General features: G+C 37.1%; 1 protein-coding gene across 1 annotated transcript; it reads right to left on the bottom strand.

The window, feature by feature from the left end:
* Positions 1-158: 158 nt before the first annotated feature.
* On the bottom strand, positions 159-11296 carry LOC110724207 (kinesin-like protein KIN-14E). Its single transcript, XM_021903618.1, has 24 exons — positions 10920-11296; positions 9871-10081; positions 8851-8923; positions 8598-8729; positions 8286-8524; positions 7851-8178; positions 6420-6519; positions 6153-6334; positions 5934-6049; positions 5684-5786; positions 5034-5186; positions 4790-4936; positions 4499-4711; positions 3945-4109; positions 3750-3854; positions 3530-3670; positions 3180-3374; positions 2918-3044; positions 2625-2827; positions 2222-2404; positions 2000-2095; positions 1629-1826; positions 1186-1457; positions 159-929 (listed from the first exon to the last, which is right to left on the bottom strand). Exons 2-24 carry the CDS (start codon positions 10014-10016, stop codon positions 734-736), a joined length of 3813 nt encoding a protein of 1270 aa, XP_021759310.1. The 5' UTR covers positions 10017-10081; positions 10920-11296; the 3' UTR covers positions 159-733.
* Between the last annotated feature and the right edge of the window lie 9634 nt (positions 11297-20930).

Raw genomic sequence — 20930 nt, 5'->3', positions numbered from 1 at the left:
ATACTCCATACACAATACTACGAAGTAACATTTGTTTTAACAAAAATTCGTCATTGTAATTTAAAGGCCATGTATGGCACCCTGTATACCAAAATCAATTTTCCAAACACTATCATCTATCAGATTAACATAAAAATAAAGTACAAATATTTCGTAAATATTGAAAACGAAAGCAAAGATGAAAATGATACTGGTCAAGTATATGTACAAAACATTCATACATCTTTGATTGAACGTTCGACACGAACGTCATATCATTCATAAAGGGAAATGAAAATTCCCCAAGATCTAAAAATAGACAAACAAGGAAAACCTTGGTTTGCCAGGAAATATAGGTATAAACTACCTCCTAATCTTCCTAACTGTAAAACTCCCGAATAACATCGAGACAGAAAGCAAAGGCTTCCCTACTGTTAAAAAGACCTAACCATTACAATAAAGGCGAGATTAAATAATAAATGTTAATGTAAGAAGAGTAACAAAAAATATACACAAATTTCATATTTCTGCCTATACAGTTCGATGATCATCGCATAACCACCAAAGCCCTGAAAGTGGAAGAGACTGACATACATGAAACCTAGAGCAAGATGGTTCAATGGCATCATGAATCTACAACTACTCTGTCAGACAACCACAATAGAGGAACACAAGGCATTCCTAAAGCTCAACCAAGGTATCCCCGGCTCAGGAAAATTGACTCGTCCATCTTCAAGGTAACAAGATATACAACTTACATGGAATGACGGCCATCAGATTTATCTCTTGGTGTTGGTCTTTCATCTTGGATCTCCTCAAGATCTTCGTCATCCCCTCTTCTACCTGCTTGCTCCTTCCAATAAGCAACGAGCTTCTTCAGCCTAGCAACTTCTTTTGAGGAAACATTTTTGTTCGGATCATTTACAATGGATCGAACTCTAGATGCATACCTGGAGTTGAAGCATAGATGAAAATTAAACATATGAAAATCAAATGACACGTCAGTTTAGCTATAGCATGTCAAGGACAAGTCTGAAGTCTCCTATATTTTTAGTAGTACAGCTTCTAAATCATTGGTTGATGCTAAAGTTTATACAAAAATCACACCAAAGATCTTTTTTTTTTTTTTAAAATTATTTTCTATTATGTGATTCAGAAGACATAATCAAAAGGAGCAAAAACATATCATGTAAAGGTGGAACATACGTTAGGGAGTTGTAGGTCTCATCTAAATTCGATTCAGCAGGAGACACATTAACAAACATCAGTGTCTTCGCATTGCCACCAAGAGAATCACTCATCAACATTGTTAATTTGTGATTTCTGTATGGTATATGCTGCCCGCCGGTTGATAATGCACTAATAACATCACCAAGAGCCGAAAGTGACTTGTTGATGCTTTGAGCCTCTTTCAATTGACTACCTGCAGATCCTGACTTCTTCACTCGTTCAGATCCAGCAAGATCAACAAAACTTAACTGCAATGGTTGAACTAAACATTAACAAATTATATACGAAATATAGAAGTAGAAACAGCAATACAGTCAAAGTTAGCTGGAGGAAAATCCCTTGCAATTTTCACCACTAATACGCTATAAAACTCACACATGTAAAATAAATACTTGTATGTTCTTAGGTGATGTCATTACCTTTCCTCTAGATACAGATTGCGTTTGAAGATTAGTACTTTCAATGATAATTGAAAGTATAAGATGAGATCTTGAACTTTGCTCATTCATATGGGTTCCTGATATATGTCTTTGCTCAGATCCTTTCTGAATAAGACTTCTCAAATCCTCGTATGTAGAGACATGTACAACAGTCACATTTTCAACATTTACCATCCCCTACACCAATGTTGAAACTATCAGTACCAAAACAGTTTTAATACATTAAGTTACAAAGACTTTTTATAGTCAAGTAACAATAAAACCATATATGACATACAACAAAAGTAACAACAAGAAATGAGTAAAACAAGGGAATGTGCGCTAGTGCAGTATTCTCTAAACACAATTACCTTCGAATCTTTCTTGATGTCTAGTTTCAATCGCTTTGCATTTTTAGGTACTAGAAGATCCATTAATGTATCTTGATACAGCTCCAACATGTAGGCCTACACAATATTTATTATTAACCTTAGTATTGGCTGAAAATTTTTCAGATAGATTGACAATATTTTCAGACATTAACTAATACTTTTAAAATAGTAATGATAAATACAGCAAAGCAAGATGGATACCTTCAATGAAAATGAGAACTTCTTGTTGTCTCTTTTCAAGATTTTAAAAAGTTCCGACGTGGCACGTGGGGTAAGTCCAGGTTCACTTTCTGTTCCATATATGGTATATGTCTTTCCGGAACCAGTTTGACCATAGGCAAATATGCAAACATTAAATCCATCCACAGCAGATTGCACTAAATACTGCATAAAATTAGAAATTCATATAGTCAACACTTGATAGCATGTTGTGTTACTTTAAGACTAGCATGCTGAATCACCAGAAGACTACAGACACATGAGATTACATAAACTCACTCTTTCTTAAAATAAACGAAAACATGTATTCAAAGAAAACAATATACACTGTAAAAGAATGAAAAAACACTTAACATAAAAGGTACATTTACTAATCATTACTTACCCTGGTATCCTCGAAAACATCGTCTTGGGTCGCACTTCCATCAAAAACATGATCATAAATATGTTGCTTTGCCTTTTCATCTTTCCATGGATGTTCAACTGTAAATTCGTCTGAGCTTATGACAATGCTCCTTTCATTATCAGTCTTTTCTTTACCACTTAGTGGCCTTACACGACAATAGACTCTAATCTTGCCTTTCATGTCTGTACAAAGTAAAATGACAAGTCAATACATATCAATATTAACTCTTATCACAAGAGTGTAATTGATGTCTATTAACATTAAATAAACACCTTCAATCATGTTAAAATATCTCTTCCTCGCTGCTTGTTCTTCCTTATACAGCACTTCCAACTCGGACAATTGTGCAGCTTGCATTTTCAGGATAGCAGCAGTTTGCTCATTTTTTCTATCAATATCCTACAAGAAAGCAATAATATACAGCTTCAAGGCATTACACATCTCACAACTGAACAAAATTATGCAATGAGGAAGGAGACCTTAGAACATGTAGAGGTAACTTATTAATAATTTCAACAGATTAAGATATATTACCGCTTTCATTTCCCTGAGTTCCTCTAGCTCTCTCAGATTATTTTGTAAGACAGACAGATCAGACTCTTTGGCTTCAAGTTTTGATTCGGCGATCTCTAAATCATTTTTCATCCCCTCCAATCTCTTCTCAAGTTCAGAGATTTGAAGCTTCAAGATTTGTCGTTCTTTCTCAAAATCTTTCCCAACGTTCTCATTCTGAAATCAAGCAGCAATATGACTTAATATTTAATATCCAACAAGAACAAATGAAGAACCAAAATCAGAGGCATAGTGTTACTTCCTCTGTATGACTAAGTATCTAATGTCTAAGAGCACGAAAATAAGAACCAAAACCAAAGGAATAGTGTTACCTCTTCTGTATGTTTCCTTTCAAGCCTTCGAATATTTTGTTCCATCGATAACTTCTCTTCTACAAGTCTCTTGACTGTTAGTTCAGCACGATGCAATTCTTCACTTCGCACTCTCAACTCATCTTGTATTTTACACAAATCCTGCTTAAACATGATCGGTTATTGATATGCACGTAATGCAAGAAGCTATGAATAAGTGCAATTAAAGTGTCCTATTTACCTGATTATTTGTCCCTGGCAAGTCCTGCTGCGCATTTTGCTCAGATAATGTATCGTTGAGCTTTGCTAATTTCAATTCCAGGCTATTTTTCTCCATCACTGCTGACTGGACAGTACAAATTATATCATAAAAATGAAACAGGAAAAGTACATCATAGCTGCAGGTAGTTAAACAGAAAGGAAGCATACTGCATACCTGAAGTGCAGCTTCCTTTTCATCGTATAAGGAGCTCAGCCTGTCACGTTCAGCTGTCATCTTTCCCACATTACGCCTCTCAATCTTTAAGGATTCTTTCAAGGCACTCAACTCTTCTTGCAAATTCTCCTCTACCTTTTGTTTTTCTTTTAACTCTCCTGATAACTGAAATAAACAAGCACATTGATTAGTGTCAATCATATCCTTCAACTTTAAGTTAGTGATTCCTTGTCACACTTTAAAAAATAAATTAATAAACCATATTATCTAACGTACAGCAACATTTCTACCAAAACACATAATTTAATTTCCATATTTCAGTAACTTCAAGTTCTGTGACTTTTCTACAGCTTTTGGAGCTTAAAGCTTCCATCCAGATTTTCTAGCAAACAAAGCCAAATGCATAAACGAAAGCACTGCTTCATCCTTTCACTATCCCCATATATTTTTTTCACAACTACATGTAATAGATGGTACCTGTTAAATCTATCAAAATACCTCAAACTTTGAAGCAGAATATATACAACAAAGAAGAAGTGGGTGGAATCACATACTTGATCAATATGCTTTTGAGATTCTTCAATAGAGTTGTACAAATCTTGAAGTTGCTTCTCATAAGCTTCGGCAGTCGGAGTAGCAGCAGGAGGCTTAGAACTGTTGGGAGCTTCTCCATTTGTTGCATTGTTGGCAACAGTTCTTGCTTTAGAATAGCGTCGCAACATTACATCGTTTATGTGCGTTTGAAGAGCAACACATATTTCTTCACCCTGGATTGTGTGTAAATCTTAGTGCACAGTAAAAATCCAAATCAACTATCAACCACCAAATAAGAGGAGATGTGTAACCTGCTTAGTTTCAAACTGGAAGATGTGGAGAACACCAGCAACCCTCATTTTGAAGAACACAGCAGTGTTGCTGCTACCAAACTGCATAATATCTCTCAGCTCCGCTGAATGCAAATACTCTTTAGGAACTGGCCGGAAAAAATGAACCTGTAGGAGTAACAAGAATTGATATGTTGAGTGTTAGGACATCAAAAAAAATGGCCAAGACCATATAAAGTTATTTCTTTTAGAGCATACGACATACCCCACGCTTGTTGATTCCTAAGATGACCTTCCCGGGTAAAAGGCCAATGGGATCATCAATCTTGCGGACACTAAAAAATACAGAATTGCCATAGGGAAGCAGTCTCAAGATCCTTAAAAACTGTTGCCTGGCATCTTCCTTGGACAACTTATCCTGTAAAAAACACAGCACTTGAATTTTAATTGCATCTAACATGGAATTTACTCTTGTGACCCTTTATTAATAAATCGATTCCAACTTACAGTAGAATCAAATAATGTTTTCAAACAACGTTACAAGAATGTAAGCGTTCAGCACCATATAACAAATAACATTGACATTCTAAGTTTTATGCAATATGAAAGATAACTAAATTCTACCATAGTGATCAAAGACTTGCAAATTTTCAACATTAAATAAGTATAAATATTCTTCTTTGGTGCAAACATTAATAAATGTGTACATGTATGAATGTGTGGTTGTCTTTTGAGTGTGCGAGTCCAAAGAAACAGAGTCCGAACCAAACGGAAGAGGACTTGAGCTTTTAAAGTCAATGATAGTTTGAAATCACAGCGGCTAAAACTACAGTACTATTTACCCCTTTTTTGAACCATGGAAATAGGGTTTATTTCTTGATAAAAAAAAATTAATTTCAAAGTCTTGACTCTTACCATCAAGTGATATCGAGAAATAATATCCACCTCCCAGTCCTGCTTTGCACGGGTTATTGCAATTTGTCTTGGTAAAAATCTCTCTAAAAGTGAAGTCCAATCACTGCATACACACCCACCAAACTGTCAATGCTTTGCTAAATACATATAACATTCTCATCCTAAGAGAAATAATTATTAAGAACTTCAAGTATATCTGGGAATTAGGGCTGGGTAGCAAGTTCACAACCATCAAACATGATATACTCACGTGCACAACTCGGGGTGACTAACAAATCCAATCTCAACCAATATCTGCAGAGCAGACAACTGTGCAGCATCATCTCTTCCGACAGGGTAGTTACCCAATATATAATCATGTTGCAACTGCAGCACAAAAATTCGATAGACTTTCTATAAGTATTCAAAGTACAACTTGATAACCATTTATCAGAAGCTTGAACATTTATGATAGATGCAAGTCACATACTTGAACATACGACAACTGCATAAACATTGGGTCAGTCACAGCTTCATCAGACTCCCGAAACAGCTTTTTTTTGAAAACCAACTTGCAATGCAAGATTTCCCCTCTACTACGCTCTTTTGCTGCTTTGAAATCCGCAAGGAGATCGCCAATGTATTTGTTTTCATCTAACCCAATATACTCCTCTGTGACAATGCAATGGAAATGCAAAGTCAGCATCTAAGAAAAGAATAAATTATTTAAGGCTATCACTAGGATCAAAATATATACCAGTTCCAGTATCACTTGATTTAGAACCTGGAACAACTTTGCGAAACTCAAACAAACTAAAGCTAGAGTATGTAGAGAGTTTGATGATTCCTGCAAGTTCCTGAATATGGCAAGGATAATGTTAGTGGCAGCAACATTCATAAGAACTAAAAAATTGGAACACACAAATTCTAACAAATAGAATTTAGAATTAAGCAATTCTTTATTTTTCACCAAGAATAATACAATACGCAAAAGAACTAATTCCGACAATGAGGTAGACTTAACGAATGTAATCAAATTGTGAATATGGTAAGGATAATGCTAGTCGCAGCAACATTCATAAGAAATACTCCGTAAAAATTTGGAATCTGCATGTTCTAACAAATAGAAATTAGAATTAAGCAATTCCTCAGTCTTCGCCAAGAACAACAAATCACGCGAGCAAACCAAACCCGAAAATGGAGCAGACTTAACAAATATCATCAAAGTTTTTCACTGCAGGGGGGGGGGGGGATTGGACTCTGACAGGTCAGGAAAGGGTTTCATTACATATCTTTCTAGTGATAACATGTGCAATACAGGAAAAATACCCATGATCCCTACTTCCCTAGTCCTCAAAACTGCTTGAAGAGCATGAGCAGTATGCTGAACACAAACTCTACAAGCAAGTAAGCAATGTATGGAATGGGAAGGTTTGCTACAACCTTCATTGCTGCTAAATTTTTTATCTCAAGCTAAGCAGCCTTGCATTCATAATATGCTATGAAAATAAGTCATACAAACGAATAAAGTCATGGAGGTAGGTCAATTTTTTAAACCACCTTTTGTCTTGACGAAAAAAAAGGAGCAAATAAGCAAACGATTTTATTCTGTACAAGTGAAAAACAAATATTAGGTGAAGTTGGGAAAACAAAGCATGAGGAAGATGGCCAGGTGAAGAAATTGCTTGATAATTTCATTCATCGAACAAAGCAAGATGAACTGATGAAGTACTTGCAAATGACCCCAAGGGTGTTTACAAAAATTGCATTCTAAATCCATCCTGTATCATTCCTCTTTCTGAAACCTAAGAAATTTAAAATAAATTATAACAAGCAAGTCCAGCAATCAAACTGAGGTTCCATTGAAAAAAAAAGAGCGGGGACGGGGGTGATCGGGGAGAGCAAGTGACCCTAAAGCTTGTGAACAAGACAGAAACACCTCAGGTTTTACCACCATACTAGCAAAGAACCAATTAACAAATTCTTAGTAATCCGTAGCAACCAGCATTGAAGTATTTTATATATTGGCAGCTTGTGAACAACACAGAAACAACCTATTGCCCAGTTAACATTGCTAACACCCTACAATATACACAGCATTCATGAAGGCTGGTGTAGACTTTCTCCCAAATATGTAATTTCACACTATTGCATGGATAAATTTAAATACATTAACATAATGGCATACCTCAACCGCATCTGCTACAGTTGTTGACATGTCATAGGTGATTTCTTCAAAGGTTTCATCCAAGAAGAACACAATTGTTGTAAGCTTTTTACCAGTTAAAAGAGCTTCTATCTCTTCTCGTCCAGGAATAATTTGCCTAGGTCCAGCCTTAATGGAACGTTTTAAAGCATTCAAAGTGTTTTGAGCAAGCAACTGAATGTCAGGGTCTACATTTGCACCATATGCAACATTGTGAACATATTCGGAGAGATATGCACCAATTTCCTTGCTCGGAGGCATCGAAGATGCACATAAGTACATGAGCTCCCATGCTTTGATCAAAAACTGTCTGTCATCAAAGAATAATTCAAGACAAGAAAAGAACAGCAAATAAATACCATAAATAATTAAATATAGTGTCCATGAGAAGTAGCATTTTGTACGAAAATTTAGCACCTGTCTGGATTGTTCCTGGTTTGCTTTGAGATTTGTACAAAAAGCTCATCCCTAAGCTCCGAACGCTTCAAGGTATGCTTAAACAGTTTACCAACCAGTTCTATTCTTTCATCTAAACTTGTTGGAGTTACTCTATCTGAAGAATCAACTCCCATGTACTTCAAAATTGTTTGAAACAGCTTTGTAGCACGAGTCACCAAATCACTACTGATTTTAAGCAAGGAAGTTGGAATCGGATCCTGTCAAAATATTGTTTGAACTGAGTACATATGTAACAGGGAGAGTAAAAATATAGTAAGGCTGGTAGATTACCTTCTGGAAACAAAGCATATCCTCAAAAGAGAACTTCTCCCTATTCTGAGGACCAGAGGATTTCTTGGAGAAAAAGCCACGTCTTCCAGAGGACTGAATCTGTTTCTGCATTGCTCTTAAAAAACCCTCCACCTAAAAACCATGCTTCACAATATGAGAATACAAGAAATATAAACAGAACTAGATTTAATTTCATGTATAATTATTGTGAAGAATGAATATGTTGCACTTCACTTTGAAGATAATTTCTCACCTGAAATTTGTTGATCAAGGGAATTGCCCCTGCAAGTTCAGCTGGAATGGACATCGACAGTGTCATTGGTGTACTGTCAATATATTCAAAACCAAAACCCAGAAGTCACTGATAATTCACTCAAAGATTTACAGAAACTCGAAGAGTCCACATGAATATAGAACACTTATAAGGCATGTTACTCAGGCAAGAGAAATATCAATTTAAATTGTTGTAAAGTGATTCAAGGTTTATGCCATACTAAGCATTGATGGAGAGAAAACCTACCATTCTAAAGATTTTATTGACTTCCAAATTATTTGTTTGCATTCAAATAGTGTCACACACAACTACACTAATACTTGTAAATTCTCTATCAGAAAAAGTTGCAATTATGTTTCATCAGTATTAACATACAAATCAAGATTGCATGAACATGAAGCAAATACGCCCAAAAAAGGATTCATTATGACTCTATACAAAGTTAGATATCATGCTCCTCATGTTAACATAATCAGGGTATAACAAAATTGATTTAGAGAGCACATAATTAGATAGGGACGAACAACGAGGCCCTAGGGAGAGTAATCTCTTAAAAATGAGTCTGGAGATGACTTATAGAGGATTAACAGGGATGATTGAAGCTCAATCAATTAGGAAAATAGTAAAACCACAATCATAATTTGGATTGATACCTATACCTTCACTGAAGCATACAATTAACCTATGGTATCAGAGAGTAGCTTAGCATGAAAAATGGAGCCAACTTCCACAGGATCTAGTCTGAAACTTAGTTAAGGTAGATATAACACTTCAATTCTTTACTTTGATGCAAGGAAGTGTGCAGTCTCCCCAAATGTGAGTTGAGCACACAAGCTCAAACAGCATAATCCTACATGATTGACTTTTTACATTCAAGACTTCAGACAATTTAGACTATCCACTAACCAGTATAAAGCCCAATATAACGCAAAACTATGTCATTATAAAATACAATATACAATACAATTATAAAAAGTCGCAAAGTAAATAGAAACTTACGGTGGAGCAAAGTTTGTTGTACCATCACTGTCATAGTCATCTCCATTGGAAAAGGCACTCGAGTGGGAAGGAGATCCATTTCCATTAGCACTAATGGAAGAGAATCTCGAACTGTGAGACGTATTGGGTGTTCGATCCATTGTCATTTCACTATCAAATTCCAAACATTCGAGGGCTCCACAAGCCTCACCTCACCCAAACCCTTGCCAGACTGCAATTTATGACACACCCCGAACATCATAAACACCAATATCTCAAAATGACAGAAAAACTAATGCAAGCTGAGCAAAATCAGTATTGATTAACATTCACATTAATGGGGCACACTCACATTAAAAGGATCACAATCACAGAGAATATCATAATTCTGGGGGACGCACAAAGTCAACTTAATCAGTAAGAAATACAATAACACCCTACAACAAATTGGACCCAAATAACCTCACAGAATTGGACCATCCACATAAAAGGGCTATATGAAATGATACATTCTGTGCATCATATCATATGTTAAGGCATAAAATCAAACTCACACAAACAAATAAGCAATTAGTTCAAGTTCAATTGTTCATTGCATGGACCACAAAACCCCAATTAACACAGTAGCCCAGAATAAGACATGATAAATTGACAAAAGAAACTTCATGAATCAACAACAATCAACGTGGAAAAAATATTAAAAATTAAAGCTAGCAAAGACAAAATAATATATGGGTTTAATTGCCGGACAAAAAATTCAGCTGGGTTTAAAACCAAACCCATTAATCAGAAAGAGGAAAGAACCCCACAAAAAATTAAAATTTTTTATCTTTGAAAAAAAAAAAAATAGTAAAACAAACCCAGAAAATGTGGCAATAGATTATGCAAAAATCATCAACCAAAACCCAGAAAAATACAGCAAATCTAAAACAAGAATGGGCGAAAGAACAGATCTTTTGCAAAAAAATAAAATAAAACAAATGATAGATATAAGAAAACTATGTAATTGAATTAAAGCAAATGTACATAAAATTAAAAATTGGGAAGATCAAATTAAAAGTACCCATTACCGAAAAAGGATTGAAGAAGCAAGAAATTGAAGAAAAGCGTCGACCTTTGGTGAAATGAGAGAGAAAATGAGGGATCTTTGAACGCCGGAGGAGAGAGAAAATAAAAATAAATTAAAGGGAAAAAAATGAAGGTAAAGAAAGGAGGGAAAAAGAAGTGATAGTCACGAGAGTTGAATTATGTGAATAAATTTAGTAAGGAAAGAAGGAAGGATATGTTTGCTGGGCAAAGAAGTTCGTCTGCTACTACTACACCTTGTTGGGAGCAGACGGCAGATGAGAGAGAATAGGGACACCAACTCTGTTTGGAATCTGCAGGATTTTTGTTCAAATTTTTAAATTTGAGGTACTAACACTTGACGTCGTTTTCCCATGACTTTCAATTTCACCCTATTTTCAATGTATTGTATAATGATATAATCGGTTCTACCCTGTCCATCATATATATGCGGAATATATGCGGAATACTCTTGTAAATCATACGATATTGTATTAAATACGGAATATATGTTAGTTTGTTTGTTAATTGTTATAATTATTCAAAATAAGTGAATCTCATAAACAAAATTGAAAACTTAAAATAGAATAGGTTGTACCAAAAATATGTACAATTAGATTTCACCTGTATCAACTTTTAATTTGACCTATTTGCTTGTTGAGAAGACAGTAGGGGTAAATGATGGGTATAAATATAGATAATGCTATGGAAAAAACTACTCCGTAATTTCATATGATTTTTTTCAACATGTTTATGATGTGTCATGAGCATATGTATGCATGAATGGTGTCAAAACCACACCCGACTTGACTAAGAACCAACTTGAAAAATATCCGATTTTAACATCAACTCGTGTCGACACAATAATTTAGCATGACTCAACTTTAAAAATAAATCTGATCCGATCATTCGAATTAACACCTCTATACTACATATACCCACCCCTCGTCCTACTGAGTAATATAACGTAAAATTTTGGTAAATTATTCTTAATATGTATTTTCAAAGTTTATACAACTTCTACCAAGTACTTACTAAAATAAATAAATATATATATATATATGTATATTATATTCGTTTTTTATTAATTATAATAAATAAAAGGATACAATTTATGAAACATAAAAAATTTATTTATTACAATTAATAAAAAAACAGAGATATTATTAATTGTCAAAGTTGTATGTCAAACTAAAAAACTTTATACTCTATATAAAGGATTGGAAGCTTGAGGTGATGTGACATTAAATTACCTAAGACTGTTTTGGATAACATACTTGTATATCATAAACCACCTCAATCAACAATGCATTAACCAAATTAATTAGTTTCCTTAATATGACCAAAATGGCAATATGACTTTTTCCTTTCTTGTGATTGGATTCTCCTGTTTGCATTATTTGTATCTCAGTGCAATTATGATTGTTATTAACTATACTTTACTCGTGCCAGAAATTGACTCTGTTGTACGTGCCATAAATTGAAATTGAAGGGAAATAAATCAGCTGAGTAAATAAATGAATACATTTAGATAGTATGTTTGTGGCTGTTAGGTTGAATTCAAGAACATTAGTTTTTTTTTTTTTTTTTTTTTTTTTTTTTTTTTTTTTTAGGGGTAAGGGGTGGGCCCCACCTTAATTTCCTATCACAGGAATATCAAGGGGGTATTACCCACAGGGGAGGGGGAATATGAGCCTCAAACCCGGGTCACTACCACGGGAATGAAGCTTAGCTCCACTGAGCTATAGGCTTCTTGCTCATTCAAGAACATTAGTTGGTTAAATGGCCTGGCCCTATAAACTTCACTACTAAGAATTAGTTCATCCCAAGTCTATATCACCCCTCACGTGTCACCGTTATTTCACACTTATTTGGCAATTGATGAGGCATCGTGTCAACGTGTCACTAGTATCATACTATTATTATTTGTCATCGTTAACACTTATATAATTGAACCTATGATCTCATATGTGTTGGAGCAAAAATAAAATGAATTTGTTATGCATTTCTATATTAATAGTACTTTTAACACCAAAAAAAAATTATAAATTGAGAATAAAACAAACATAAATTCAATACATGTATGTAAATAGGAGGACTTAAGCTTGTGATTTGTGAACTCATAGTTAAAAGGGTGATGAATGCCCTACCATTTTCAGAAGTTAGCTTTGATTATGATCTAACTTGTCATCTTGTAAGACATCAGGAGTACTAAAATACAGTAAGATATACTTCTAAGGAATATTTTATTGATAGAATTATAAAGAAGAGAAATGATAATAAGATGATCATAAAATCTTAACTTTTGAGATCAGATCCTCTGTGCTACATAGAGTGGTACATTTGCACATTCCCAATAAAACAATAATACGGAGTAATAATTTTTTGTAAAAACAATTGCTAAACGACCAAATGATTATAATCGGGCCCTTTTAGAGATGCAATAATATTAATTTACTCATAAAACTTTGGAAATTTTTAAAAGGAATTGGCAATTTGCCAATTTGGCATATGGCCCCCTTTTGTCCTCCATTACCGCCCTGGTGTTCGGAATTTCGAATGGAATTCTAATATTCCATAACTATATGTTAAAAACATAAAGTAAAAAAAAAAAAATTACAAATAAAAAAAGTTTATGCTTGAGTTTGTGAGTATATTTATTGTTTTTTATTTTTAAATAGTACCTTAAAATTAAAATAATACCGAGTAGTTATTAATTTTTTGGCCACAGTCAAAATTATGAGAATTGACTCCAAGATCCGTTCATGAAAACAATTTTTTGTTTTTTTTTTTTTCGACTAAGAGATGTTTATAATTAAAGAGCATACCTAGGCTAATTGAAAGTACCCAAATACAAGAGCTGGATATACCTTTTTGTGCGTGCCTTATTGTGTTTTTCCCTAAAATAATGCCTTACTCCATCCGTTCCTAAATTACATTCCTCTTTCTCTCTAGTATAATATACTTTTTTTTTTTTTTTGAAACAAATGGTGCCTTACTCATATACTTGTATAGTGCTTTTTTCATGTTGGACCAAGTCATCTTTACATATGATCAACTGAATGTTGTATAGTTTTATTATGTACAAAAAAAATTACGCATATGAAATTACAAAGTATGTAAAATCTATCGAATTAAATACGTACAAGTACACTATACTAATTTTGCCGAAGAAAAAGAAAAATGTGATTGAATGAATAGATGAATAGGGGTTAAATTTGCTCTAACATAATGGAGTTCCATTCAACGCAGCTTAATTGGTTGACGTGCAGGCAAGTAAATGTTATTCATAACCTTAGACGTGGTCTTTGTCCAGATAATAACTACTATAGGTATATTTATGCAAGAAAAGATGATTTTTTTGGCTGTAATTGGATTCACGAGATTTTTCACTGATCATAACTTTAGATATATGGACATAATTCATAATTTTTTATTTTTTTTATTAAATCATAAATCATCAAAATAGTAACACAAACTTTCTCAAACTTTATTTCTCTTTCGTCATTTATTTTTAAGGTACTGTAGAATTATTGAAAAGCCTGGGAGTAGATCATACGTACGTATAATAGAGGCACCAAAGAGGTCAAGTGTTTCCAAAAGCTACGAGTCAAAAGGTTTTGGGCAATTAAGAAAAGCATGTGAAAGACTAAAAGCAGACATCCCATTAAGGATCTGTTCTGATTTATTGAATTGAACTAGTTTTATCCCCGTGCAAATGCACGGATTTATAATAATAAGACTTGAAAATTAAAATAAATAAATTAATTAATAAAATTCAATTAAAATGGAGTTAGTTTAAATGAAATGGCTTATATGCAACATTTTTTATTTTTGAATTTGAATTCATATCATGTCTATCCTTAAAATTCTCATGTTAGATACATTATTTAAAATATTTTATAAATTATTGTAAGTTTTTTTTCATTAAATTTTTTTTATCATGTTATTTTTTAAGGGAAAAAAAGAAATTTAAAAAAAAAAAGCTAAAAAATATTTGGGCGGGAAAATTTTTATTGTGAATGTGACATGTGTACTTAAGGGATAACTCTGGTGATTACTTTAGTACATAGTATAGATTTTTTATGAGAGCAGAGAATTAGGAACTGAAATAAAGTGAACTGAAATTAAGCTGAAGTGAACAGATTCCAATTCTATTTGTTTGTTTTTGTACCATGATTGAGGTTAGGATTGAGTTAATTAACTGGGTAAAGCCTTGTTTAGTTCAACTTATTTTTATTTATTTCAGAAAAAATAAGTTCAGTAGATCATCGTTTTATATGTGTAGTTTTTATCGCTAAATATTTTTAATTTTGTAATGAAAAAATTTATGAAAATTACATATTAATAAAATACACATTATTACGAATCTAACAAGATCTTAATTGATACTCCCGGGCCTCTATCCCATAATACATGACACTGTCAAACATTGCACACACATATGCAATGCACTAGTTTGATTTTATTTTTATATAATTAAATATTAATAAAAAATTATTTTCAACATTATATTATAACCTATCTAACAACATATTTTGTGATAATATATATTTTTATTATGTTAGCAAAAAAAAACTATAGTCAAACCTATAGCATGAATAGTGAAAAAAAGTCCAACGTTTTATGTATTATGGGACGGAGGAAATACATTTTTCTTTTTAAATCATCGTACACTTAAAAGGTCAAAGTTTGGTCAGATAAGTTTAGATCAGATCAGATAAGTCCAGATAAGTAAAAATAAGATGAACTAATCAAGTTCTAAGTAGTTGTATGTCATTTTTTTCCCTATTGTTTCAACCGATTTCTTTAGTATATGTAAGATTGGAGTCACGTACAAGAATTAGGGTCACTTGATCCCACTTCAAAATAAAAAACAATGTAATGTGATAACACATTAACACTCGATATTATTTCTGAATCCATCACTACCAGTTCTCTTCCTTAATTTTGAAGTTGAGTTGCTTCCAAAAATTACAACTATTATTGTTTCGGGGTTTTTTGTCCCTCGGGAGAGTTACAACACTGAAACTGGATTCAACTGAGGACGCCTGTACCTGCAAAGCAAACGGACCTCCGAATGGTTAGGGGTCCGCCTCCGAAGATTAAGTCAGCAAACGTTCGGAAATAAAATGTGCGGAAGTAAAGTTATCTGCTTGGATTCCAAGCTCATGTAAAGTGAGATAAGTGACGTATTGTCTCGTATTGCGTGTCAAAAATTCTCTCTCTGTCATAAATGACATAATGTCCCTATTTATAGGGTCCTTTTGAAAAGTGTGCCTTCCTAGGATCTGGTGACCTAGTAATTAGGTCATGCCGTTTTGCGGCGCCTCGGGATTTGGGCCTTAGAAGGCCGCCATCCTAGGGCCAATGCCTGAGTGACACGTGTCACTGTGCCCAGAGGATTTTGAAGCACTTTTTGTGTGACACGTGTCGCCACCTGAATGGTCCCTACTGGACCTTCAGTCCACGTAGGACGGAGAAGAGTCCACCCTCCACGTGTCATCATTCCATAGGTCCAAATGGCACCTATACGGAGGACACGTGACACTTTCTGATTGGGCCACCTGGCCGGGTATAAAATACCCAAATCATTTGCCCCTCACAGGGGTCACGTGCATTGCACGTGACTCCTGTGACAGGTGTTAGTATCTGAGTGGTCAGATTCAAAAATTTACTGGAGGGAAAAAATTAGGGTTTTACCCCCCTATAAATAGTAAGGTTTGACCCCCCCCCCTCTTGGATTCACACCTTGGCGAATCTCTGGAGAATCTTGGACTTTTTGACTTAAAGAATCTCAAAATTCCCTAAGCGTTTTTCAAGCATCCGACACTCGGCTACCAGTCCGACCGTTCTTTAGTCAACCAGGTGTCTTTCTCCCTTCTTCTAAAGGTAACACCTGTATTTTCTTTTTACTCTTCATTTTTTCTTTGTTTTCGAAAAAATGGCTCCCCAATTGCATGCGGCACGGCGTAGGATAGTGATCAGCCGGTCACCGGGGACGGCTGAATCTAGAACTAGCAGTGCCGAATGCTTGGCCAAAGACCCTGCTTTGAGAACTTCTCCAAATCCGACCGTTTCCGTGTCTGTGCAGGACACTATGGCCAGAATCAAAAGAACAGCAAGGCAGTGTAGCTCCGATGGAGTTTTCTACCATTCGGATGGGTCGACTGTTTTTTCAGACGGCTCAATAAGAGTGCCTTGAAGTGAGTGTCGGAACACCCTGACAGCCCTTCCTATCTTCCTCCTACCCCCACTTATTACCATTCGCCCACATCTAGTGGAACTCCCAGTGATGGAATCCTGGGGGAGGCGGATGAAGAATATCAACCCGGGCCTTCTGGACAGGCGCCGGAAGAGAGTCTAGGGGAGGACCCTGCTGGCACCAGTCGGCGGTCCCCTAGCTCTGATGAGAGCTCTGGTGACGAGTCGGCCTCGTCATCTTCTACAGAGAATGCCTCCGTAACTTCAGAGGAGGCTAGATCAAACATAGATTCTGCCAGAGAGTCCCTGACAGTGGATAGGGGGGAAATTTGGGCCGAGCCGAGTGCTTCCAGGCGCTTGGAGAAACCTCCTACTATCAGCATGTTCCGCCAGGCAGGCGGAGCGCCATGGCATCCGGCCTTGCCAATTTTAGGCGCAAGGTCGTCCTAGGCTATGGCTACACTTTGTCGGTCCCTAACGAGGGCGACACCATAACCCGACCGAGCCTGGCCAGCTATCAAGACAAAGCATTCGGCTGCTATGAAGCGGCCTTCCAGGCTGGCCTCCGCTTCCCTCTCCATCCGGCCGTGGAGAGGATTTTGGACGGATACCAACTGGGTATCTGGCAACTTGTACCCAACTCCTGGATTAATATTCTGGGGTACGTTGCCGCCTGTGAGATGCTGCAGGTGGAGGCGAGCTTTTAAGCGTTCGCCCACATGCACTATCTGAGCAGGGCGCCTGCTAGGGGCGGTGAAGGCTGGTACACCTTGACCACTTGCAAGGGGTACATGATGGTTGTTGGCAAAGAGAACAAGTGGAAAGACTGGAGGACTAAGTTTTACATAGTCAAGTCTGCCGACAGCCGCCTGAACCAAAAGTATAACAGGTGGAATAAGGATCCACCTCTCCTAGCAGGCAAGAGCGCATTGTCGCCTATTCCCAGGCGGGCAAAGGAGGAGATCATGGACGCGGGGTTGTTTACCGTGTCCGTGTGGACGAATGATGAGAGGGACAAGGAGGTCACCCCTCAATGCTATCTCCCTTTGTACAAGTGGTTTGAAGAAGGGACATTCTTAGTCGCCTGTGGGCTAAGTTCTGAGATGCCGAGAGGTAGTCGGCCGTCTGTTTTATATGCAATTTACTTTTGCTTTTCAGTACTTGTTTAATGACGCTAATCACTTGTTCATTTTTGCAGACAAAGCAATGGAAAAGCTCTCGGCCACAAGGAAGCCGGCTGTATCTGCTGCTCGATACAGGTCGAATGTCCTAAACAGGGCAGAAGTAACCACTCACACCAAAGTGGACGAGCAGAAAACTGGCGGCACCTCCAAGGTAGAAAATTGTTATACTTTCATTTCTGACCAATATTAAATTTGCCCGAATGATTTCTAACTTGCGTTTATCTTGTGTTGATGTAGGGTGCGCCTTCCAAATCTCCTTCAAAACCATCCGACCCTAAAATCCAAAAGACTAGGGCGGGTGATGTGAGCGCATCCGGCAAGGGCGGCCGGAAGCACATTGCTCATAAGCCCAAGAAGGGCCCAGACGCCTCTTCTCTCGAAGCTGAAAAGGAGATCAGCAAACCGGATGCCTAGAGGGCATCGAAGGGTGGCTTTAAGCAACCCACCCCTGCTGTCGGCTCAGCAGGAGAGAAGAGGAGCCTGGGGAGAGAGGAGGAACAGAAGGACGACGGTAAAATCCATTCGCCTCTATTGTTCTTCCATTTAGATGTACTTGAGTTATTTTTCTAACTTTCTCTCCTTCTCAGTTCCTGTGCAGAGGCCGACTGTAGTCTAGATGGCCAAGTCCATGCTGAGGGCGGTTGATCCTGACGACAAGGCGTATGTCAGAGAAGTCGGCACCCTTGACTTGGATGGCATCTTGGGGAACCTCTGCGAGGTATGAGTCTTAGCTCAATTTTTTTTTTTTTTTTGCTAAGTATTATTTCTTTTTCCGCCTGGTTTTAACCATTCGGTTCTTTTGCAGGCCATGCTGCGCGTCCAAGGGCCCAAGCAACCCCTCAAGGAGAAATCCAAAGAGGTAACAGTCGCTAAAGCTCGGGTCGAGTCCGCCTTGGATCGAGCTCAATTTTATATTGCTCAGAATGAGTATCTGACGCTTGATATGATGTATTCGCAGGCGGAAGCCAATATGCAGGTGAAGAAGGACCTGGACTCGGCCCGTCTGCGCATCACTTCCCTTAAGAAAGAGATTACAACTCTTAAGGAGAAGCTCGAGCCTCTTCAAGATGCCAAAGAAGAGGCCGAGAAAGCCAAGCAGAAGGTGGGCCGCCTGGAGCAGCGCCTCAGCAACCAGGAGCATCAGCTGAAGTCCAAGTTTGAGTCCGTGGCTGATCAAGAGAGAGAGGCTCTTGTTAAGCAAATGATGAGCGATTATGAAGCCATCATGCGGGACACTTGGGCGGCTGTACAGCCGAACTCGGACTATCAGATTTGGAAATCCAAATTTGACGAAGCCAGCAAAGCATTCGACGCTCGCCTTATTGAAAAGGTTGAGAATGCTGAGGCCGAGGAAAGTTCTGGGTCCGACTCTTCCGGGGAGTCGTCCTCTGGTGGCGAGGAGGAGGATCTGGCGGAGGAGCAAGAGAAAAAGGATGAAGAGCAGCCGAAGGACGACAGGCCGGCTGCCACTGAAGAGGCTTTCCCCTGATCACTTAAGCTTTTATGCTTTTCTGCGGCCGAATGGCCATGTACTTTTCTTTTCCGGCCTGCGTGCCGAGTATTTGTATCTTTACCGACCGAGGGGTCAGGAAATTTGACAATCTTTCTGGCTTTGCCAGATGACAATCTTAACCAATCGTCAGGTGGCGATTGGTCTTTTTTAATTTGAATCATTCGGCCATTTGGCTGAAGTTATCCATATTTTGTCCTTTGAACTGCTTGAATTTTTATTTTTCATTGCATGTTTTTGGCTAAGTATTATAACCTGTATACCATGCGAATGTTCTTGCCCCTGGACGGATGTCGAGTGGTTTCGGTTTATTGGATTGATTGACTTAGAAATTTTTGATACTTAGAAGAGTATGCATGGTTTCTAAGTCAATCAATCACTATGGTGATTGCCCCAAACCACGCGGCAGACGTCCATCCAGAATTGGCAAACATAAGTGTTCATTTGGCCATTGGCTCGAACTAACTCAAATTTCCAACTTAGCTAATTTGCTAAGGGTAAACCTCCGCCTGTTCTGCCCCATAAGCAAAAACAAGCGCCTCCGGCCATAGGCCTCTTTGAGATAAAATGCTAAGTTTGTAACTTAACCAATTTTCTCTTAAAAATAATTGTCCGCCTGTCTTGCCCCATAGGCAAGGATCAGGCGTCATCCGGCCAATAGCCTCAATAAGTGCTAAGTAGTTAACTTAGCTTGTAAATATTCCGCCTGTTTTTCCCCTGAGCAATAACAGGCGCATCCGTCTTTATGCCTCGCTTAGCCTCTACTTATGAAACAGTGACCATTTCTGAACTGCGCTAGATAGAAAATTCAGGTCTATTAGATTTCACTTTCGATTAAAACAAACGACTGCGAATGCTGCCTTAGCATTCGGTAGGGCCGCTTGATATATTCGTAGAGCAATTTTCCACCCAAATGGGAGATGCTTCTCCTCGACGAATTCGCCCAAATGGACGTCGCCGGTTATCTGACTCATGTTGGAGCAGACGGTCATACTCATGTTGGAGCAGACTGTGACCATTCGGTCTCTTTTTGTTTATTAACATCCGGCCATGGGCCTCATCATGATTTTATCTGGCCTTAGGCTTCTTAAATGGTTACGTAAATATTCGTCAAGTGT

Source organism: Chenopodium quinoa, unplaced genomic scaffold (genome assembly GCF_001683475.1).
Source record: "Chenopodium quinoa cultivar QQ74 unplaced genomic scaffold, ASM168347v1, whole genome shotgun sequence".
NCBI classification, from domain to species: domain Eukaryota; kingdom Viridiplantae; phylum Streptophyta; class Magnoliopsida; order Caryophyllales; family Amaranthaceae; genus Chenopodium; species Chenopodium quinoa.
Note: the sequence above shows the minus strand (reverse complement) of the source record. Positions and strands in the feature narration are given on the sequence as shown.

Coding starts and splice junctions, on each gene's coding strand:
- LOC110724207 (XM_021903618.1), bottom strand. CDS start 10,016: ATGACAATGGATCGAACACCCAATACGTCTCACAGTTCGAGATTCTCT. Junction 2,828..2,917: donor ATATTTTAACATGATTGAAG/GTGTTTATTTAA, acceptor TACTTTGTACAG/ACATGAAAGGCAAGATTAGA. Junction 1,827..1,999: donor ACATCAAGAAAGATTCGAAG/GTAATTGTGTTT, acceptor ACATTGGTGTAG/GGGATGGTAAATGTTGAAAA.